The sequence below is a fragment of the Meleagris gallopavo genome, chromosome 16 (assembly GCF_000146605.3).
Source record: "Meleagris gallopavo isolate NT-WF06-2002-E0010 breed Aviagen turkey brand Nicholas breeding stock chromosome 16, Turkey_5.1, whole genome shotgun sequence".
NCBI lineage: Eukaryota > Metazoa > Chordata > Aves > Galliformes > Phasianidae > Meleagris > Meleagris gallopavo.
In genome coordinates this window covers 6,664,139-6,671,214 of record NC_015026.2, presented here as the reverse complement: position 1 = coordinate 6,671,214, position 7,076 = coordinate 6,664,139, and the positions used below count along the sequence as shown (strand labels likewise).

The 7,076-nt window shown below is 47.7% G+C and overlaps 2 protein-coding genes across 2 annotated transcripts in view; one reads left to right on the top strand and one right to left on the bottom strand.

Annotated features, from left to right (window-relative positions):
• The window catches only part of PALB2 (partner and localizer of BRCA2), a 9,185-nt gene extending 9,012 nt beyond the window's left edge, over positions 1 to 173 (top strand). The window contains exon 12 of the mRNA XM_010719795.2: positions 5 to 173. Coding sequence (XP_010718097.2) covers positions 5 to 173 — 169 coding nt within the window. The remainder of the gene's footprint in view (positions 1 to 4) is intronic.
• A 694-nt stretch (positions 174 to 867) lies between these two features.
• DCTN5 (dynactin subunit 5) lies at positions 868 to 6,918 on the bottom strand. Its single transcript, XM_003210696.4, has 7 exons — positions 6,809 to 6,918; positions 6,625 to 6,693; positions 6,248 to 6,366; positions 5,677 to 5,788; positions 4,891 to 4,993; positions 4,722 to 4,813; positions 868 to 1,599 (listed from the first exon to the last, which is right to left on the bottom strand). The coding sequence occupies exons 1-7, from the start codon at positions 6,854 to 6,856 to the stop codon at positions 1,579 to 1,581; spliced, it is 564 nt and encodes a 187-aa protein (XP_003210744.1). The 5' UTR covers positions 6,857 to 6,918; the 3' UTR covers positions 868 to 1,578.
• Between the last annotated feature and the right edge of the window lie 158 nt (positions 6,919 to 7,076).

Sequence of the window (7,076 nt, the reverse complement as noted above, 5' to 3'; positions counted from 1 at the left end):
CGAGGCCGGAGCCGGAGCCGTGCGGGAAGCGCTGTATCTGCGGCGCTCGCCCGATTCAAACGCGGCCCCCGAGCGTTACGCGCCCGCGACGGCTGCCCATTGGTCGAGAGGATTTAAAATCCACGCCGCCCGCCGCGAGGCACCATGGGAGCAACGCCGCCCGCCGCGCTTAAAGAGACAGAAGCCGGCGGGACGGGCGAAGAGCGCCGCCCTGCGGCCGGGAGGGACGCCTCGCACCGAGGCGGTTTATTGGCGCGCACCGAGACCGCTCCCGTAACGCCTGCGGGCAGCGAGCAGATTGCCCTCCCTGGGAGAACTGACAGGCACTGACAAGCACTGACAGGCCTCCGGGGAGACGTGATAGCGGCCTTTCAGCGCCTGAAGGGGGGCTATAAGAAAGGAGGGGACAGACTCTGCAGCAGGGTCTGTGCGATGGGACAAGGGGAAGCGGTATTGGATGTAAGGAAGAAGCCGTTTGCAGTGAGGGCGGTGAGGAGCGGCACACACGGTGCCCGGACAGGTGGCGGTGCCCCATCCCTGCACACAGCCACGGCCAGACTGGCCCGGGCCTGAGCACTGATGGAGCTGCGGGTGTCCCTGCTCAGTGCAGGGAGTGGGAGCGGGGCTGGAGCTGCTGTTGGAATCACCCGATGGGGTTTTGTCCATCTCCTCCTCTCCCTCCCTGTGGGCAGTGAGCAGCTTTTCACGCTGCCACACTTAAGCACTGTGTAAAGGGAATTCACGTTAGCTTGTACTCTATGTGTTTTTCCTTTGAAAGCAGCAGCACCACAGTTTGTTTTCACACACACTGTTGTGACTTTTCCACATGACAACATTTTGCTTAGAGAATATATTTCCACACTGATCCAAGAATCTGACACTTTGCCAATTTTTATTGTGTAGAATCCCACCCATTTTGTTGGTATATTCTTCAGTTTCTCCCTCTCTGCCACCGGGGTGACATGTTGCCAGGTAGGTGTGATTGTACTCAGCCTCCTTGATTATTTTTTCCCTTGCCAGCCACCACATGGAACACAACTTAGTAAAGAGAATGTCAGCAACGAACCGCATGCTCTCAGGCCTGGAGAGTTTACTTCTGTAGCCTAACATCATCTAGTGAGAAAAGTAACTTTACGTTCCCGTCCCCTAATCTGATCATGCTACTTGCTGGAGCACAATAGAATGCCAAAGAAAAACAGCCATGAATAGTGCAAAAACCACCTGGAGCAGCTCTGGCCATGAGCATGCCTTCTCCCTCCAGGCATGCATGGTCCCACCCTGCCGAAAGTCAAATGAGGACAGTTCTGTTGTAGCTTCCCTTTACCAATAAAGAAAGCTGTTTCTTTTAGGACAGAGTTGATGGCCCTGGCCAGCATATTCTGTGCTTTGCAATTTGCTGGAACCTCGGATACTGCAGTTGTGTCAATGGCTACAGGCTAGCTGGGTGCATCGTGGGAGAGAGCTGGCAGAGGTGTGGAGGTGAGCCCAGGTCAGTGATGCTTCAGAAGACAGGATAGAGTAACCAGATGTAAGGAATGCTAACAGCGCTGAGCATTTGAGATCTTCAGTGGTGACTTTTTAAACCCTGGCAGAGGCCACCTTAACAGAGACAATAAAACAGGTTTTAATTAAAGCAGAAGGGGTGGGTCAGCCTGCTGGAAGGAAGAATAGGTTGAGAAACACGTAATGCTCTGTGTAGTTACGCATCCCTCAGCACACTGCAGTTACACTGCTCAAGTGGTTGTGGAAATGCATGTCTGAAACTTTTCCAGTTGCAGTCTGTCATGGTTTTATGTAACTCCATGACACAGTCTCATTTCCACTCCCAAGCTTGCATCCCTTAATTTGGCAGCCACCTCCTTCTACCCCCCCACCACGCCAGCAGCCCAGCTTCCCCGCTGCCCTCTGACCAAGCAATCCCGGTGAAGTGTACTATGTGGTGTTGAAACCTTGAAGGGACACCATGGCAACAAAGCACACACAGCCCTCCCTGACCAAGCACAGCGCTGCTTCCCACATCTCCAGAGATGGCTGACATTAAGCTAACAGGGCAAAACAGTATTTGTGAGTGGCACTATAAACACTGGAGTATCTGACTTGCAGAAGATCTCACAGAAATGCCAACACCTGTCCAGTCTGGTGATCAAGGAGGCCTCGGATAGTCCCTCAACAGCAAGGGCTACGAAGATTTTGGACAGGAAGAAGTGAACATTTTTGGAAGTTGAAGTCAATTAGAAAACTGCCTGAAGTCCAGATGCAGCACAAGGAACACTTACAACCCGGTATTTTTTCCACTCAGGTAGAAAAAGTGGCAAGACTGGGACTTTCGCAGAGACATCAGCCTCAAGTCACACAAGCTGGCTTCAGCTTTTGCTTTTTTGCAAAAAGAGTCATACCATCTGGGATGGCCTGATTTCCAAATGCTTGAAGCCGCGCTGCTGGAGCAACAGTGCTAAGTTTCAGAGCTGAAGAGAGGAGCGTACAGTCACCTAGGAGGCATTAGGATTCTCACTTTGGCATCAAGAATAGAAGCGAATGCATTCATTCTGTGGCACAGCCATTACAAACTAGCTACACTGCAACCATTTGCTGGTGAAAGTCACCAGCTCAGATGCAGAAAGCAGATGCTGTTTCACACCATGCTTAATGCACTGACGTAACACGCCTGCAAGTCACGGAACAAGAGACTGTGGCTCATATGCACAGGCATGACAGGAACCTCATTCTGGTCTCAAGTTTGATTTAAAAAGTCACAACATTAAGTTACTTGAACAACTAAAAAGGCTTTAATTTATGCACAGTAAAAATACAAACAAACCAGACAGTGGTTTTACATTTGATTAACAGCAGTTTTCTACACGTTAGTACTTGTGTTGCTGTTTGCTACGTAAAGCATAGCAGATCTTTGCACTATATACAACAGCTGAAGGCTCCAGGGCTGCTGATCTCTCAGCTGTATACCTACTACAAATTAATATACATTCTGCCCTCCCCACACTGCTACACTACAACATGCAGGAGTCCCAGTTTAAAAAGGTACAGAGGGCCAATGTTAAGCTTTAATAAAACACAACCAGAACAGGCAGATTCATTTTTGGCCAGTTGTCTGCTACTGTGTTAGGTACGTGCAAGTGCGAGCTGTCTCTGACTTGCACACAGCTGTTCCCAGTAAGAATTCTGCTGCATTACTTGTCCAAAATGAAAGATTCACTCTTTTCAAGAAGTCTGAATCTCCATCTGAAGTTTTGTAATGGGGAAAAAAAAAAAGCACCAAAATGTATTCTTCAAATATATACAATGAGCAACAAATGGGGAGAATTGCAGCATTTTCTTGCCACTTTCAATTTCTGCTTTTAGAGTCCCACTTTTCTGCTGCACTCAGCTCTGAAAGTGGCATGGTATTTCTCTTTCCAAAGTCCTTTGGCTCCCTACAGTCTGCTTCTTTTTCAGGAAAAAGAACACACACCTACCATGAGAGTCCTAACCCTGTAGGATGGGCAAGAGGACAGGACTGGTGACTGATTCAAGAAATAAAATCTAAAAAGCATCCTGTCAGGCTGTTGTGGTTTAATCTCAACACAGCCATTTGCTGACTCCCCACAAGTGATATGAGGGAGAGAACTAGAAAGGGAAAAGTAAGAAAACTCAGTGGCTGAGATAAAGCTGTGCACACAAGCAAAGCAAAAAAATAAATGTATTCACTACTTCTCATTGGCTGGCAGATATTTGACCATTTATAAGAAAGCAAGGCTCCATCACCTGTAAAAGTGACTTGGGAAGACCAATGCCGTAACTCTGAATGTTCCCTCTCCCCTATCCTTCTTTCCCTCTAGCTTTTATTCTTGAACAGGGCAGCATCATATTGGTCATCTCTTTGGTCAGCTGTTCCTGGCTGTGTTCCCTCCCAGCTTCTTGTGTTCCCACAGCCTCCTCACTGGCAGGCAGCATGAAAAGCAGAAGGCCTTGACTCAATGTAAGCACTGCTCAGCAAATACTAAAACATCAGTGTGTTATCAATGTAGCCCTACATGAACTACCACTAACAAAATTAACTTTGTCACAGCCAAAACCAGGACACAGGCAAGGCATATAAAGACAGCCTAAAGTCAACCTCAGGATGATAAAAGCTATCCTGGCCCTACAGGACAGAATCACGGTCCACAGGAAGAAAAGGAGCCTCAACAAACAGGTTTATATATCAGCAAATATTTTTATGAAGGAAAGAGTTGACTCTAATGAACTGTGGTAAATACTGTCCACAGTAAGCACGTCAGCCACACAGCACTTATTTTCTAGGATGGAGACTGCTCTGAGCAAATGTGAGCCCACTTGACTTTGGGGCAGGAACAGAACAGAGATGAAAGACAGGCTTTGGCTGCAGAGTATGTTGTCAACTCTGCCTTGTTCCCCAAGTGCGATGAGGAGATGTTGCCTTAGGGAATGGAATCAGCTTTCCTAGCTCCAGAACATTTAATGGCACAATTCAGACAACATGGGATGAATTACATTCAGATGAACATGCAAAGGTTAAACAACAAGACACAGCAGCTTGCACAGGGGACTGCTTGGCCTGACCATTAGTGTTCAGGAATGCTCACAGAAGTGTTCAGGAACAGCAGAGGGCCATGCCCTGGACTCTTTGAACAATATTCTTCTCTCTGCTCCCAAAATACTTCTGTGTGCCTTTACTGCTCTGAAACATGGTAAATAGGCTACTAGACCTGAGTTAGTGGCAAGAACTTCTGGTAGTAGCTCTTTGTAACATCGATCATGAGTTCCTGGGTACATTCCGGGAGCTCACCAGAAAAGAGTCCTAGAAGAAGAACATGAGTTTGACCATCAATGTTCTTTCAGAAGAACACTGTACAAGTAAAATTAGAGGAAGCATACCTGGGCAGCCTGAAAAGACTGTGAAAGGTGGAACTACTGTTTCAGGAGGTAGTACCGTGTTGTCTAAGATTTTGCAGCAGTCTTTCAAAACACATCTACGACCCTAAAAAAAAAGATTAGGTAGAATTCGTACTTAAAATACTATACAATTTTGCATATTCCTGATAAATTTGATAAGCTTCAGCAAGCTTAACTCTTCAAAACATGTATAGGGGGATCATGCAAATAAATCTCCAGCGAGATTGAATGCTCTTCCCAGCAACAATTGAGAGCCGATACAGATTTTTTTTTTAATCTTGAGGAAAAAAGTCTGTTTGCTTTGACTAACACATGGGCAGCTGCATATTAACTTACAACAGCGTGCAAACTGGAAGCTAGAACTCAAGTCATGCAGTAACATAGCAAGGGCTTCTCCAATTCAGCAGAGAGTGGCCTCGACTATTTTGCAATATTTACACAGAATCACAGTTCCACTTGTACTTTATGTGATGGCCATCATCCCTGGACAGGCTCATTAGCCAAAGGGACAGCAGAGGACCATGCCCTTGGCTCTTTGAACAATATCAACTGAACAGTCATCAGTTCTACCCACTGTCCTCAGAATAGCAAGACCAAAAGCATCCCTTTCTGTGGAGAAGAAAAAGGATGAGAAAGGAACAGCATACTCGTAAGTAAGTACGCTTGTTCCTGATGGTTGGCACAGATACCTTTCCACTTCTTTTACAAAGTCTTAAGAGTCTTGAACCTCTCAAGAGGCTCAAGAAAAGACTGGGAAAGAGTACTCACAATGACACAGTTCTTGCCTATGTGGACATAGGAGCCAATCTGGGCTGCATTGACAACACAGTCCTCTTCTATGAAGACATGATCACCAATGTGGAGAGGGAAAAAAGCAACCCTGCAACAGGAAAGTCTTTTATTCAGATGGTGTAACATATAAACTAATTGACAATGTTATTAGACCCCAAATCACACTGCAAAGTCTCTTGTTTCCAACTGAAATACCAGATGTAGACTTGACACTATGGAAGACTGAACAGTAACTACTCTTTCCTCAGGTATTTCTAAAGGATGGTCAAGATAAGCAACAGGAAGACACTGCAAACAAGCAGAGACCAAGTGGAACATGTTCATCACCAGCCTATTGTAATATATCAGTCTTCCCATATTATGGTATGAAGGAAACACTAACTCTCAAGATAAAACTGAACATTTGAGGAAAAGCTTTAAAGGGACATTTACGCAAATTATTGACAAAGCAACATAACCCTCTGAGCATGCAAACCTTAGGTAAATTAATATATATTGTAAGCATACAGATTTCAACCTCAGTTTCCCTAAAGAAAGTATCTCTTACCCTTTGCTAAACTTCTTGAAGGGCGGTCTGATAACACTGCGGCTTTTCACCACACAATGCCGTCCCACTCTTACATTTGCCAGGTCACCACGGATGATGCAGTCATTCATAACTATTGTCTGGACAAGAAAGGGAAAAGAAATAAATGAGCTGAAACCTGCTAGTGTTCTCAGTTATTATATAAACTCAAATCCCCCTGACATGTGCCAGGAAACGCACACAGTGCTCCCAGTGTGGTGCACAAAGCAGGCACACAAAGCAAGGTGATGCACAGGCAGAGCTACGGACAAAAGCACTGCCGCCTGCAGCACCGGGGGCAGACAACGAAGCAGCGCTGTGCTGTGACAGACGCAGCCTTTCTCCGTCCCACTGCTTACCTTGCCGTTGAGAACGATGTTTTGGCTGCCGCAGAGAACGGACTGCCTGCTCACCTTGTTGCCAGACGCCTGCGGGGAGAAGGGACAGTTGCCGAGCCGAGCCGAGCCGAGCCGAGCCCAGCCCAGCCCAGCCCAGAGCCCAGAGCCCAACCCCTCCACTCGGACTCCAGACCCCGCCCCGCACCGTCTCGATGTACTCGGACTTGTTGTACAACATCTCGCTCAGCTCCATGGCCGCAACACTTCCGCAAGGCCGCTCCGTACTTCCGGTACGTCATTTCCTGCCGCCAGCCGGCGCTTCCGCTGTGAGGGCGGCCAATGGCGGCGCGGTTGCCATGGGCACGGCAGGCGGCAGCCATGGCGGAGGCGGCGAGCGGCGCGGTGCTGAGCGGGGCCGAGAAAGAGAAGGTCTGGCCGGGCCGTGGCGGGGCTGACGGGCCGGAGCCGAGGCC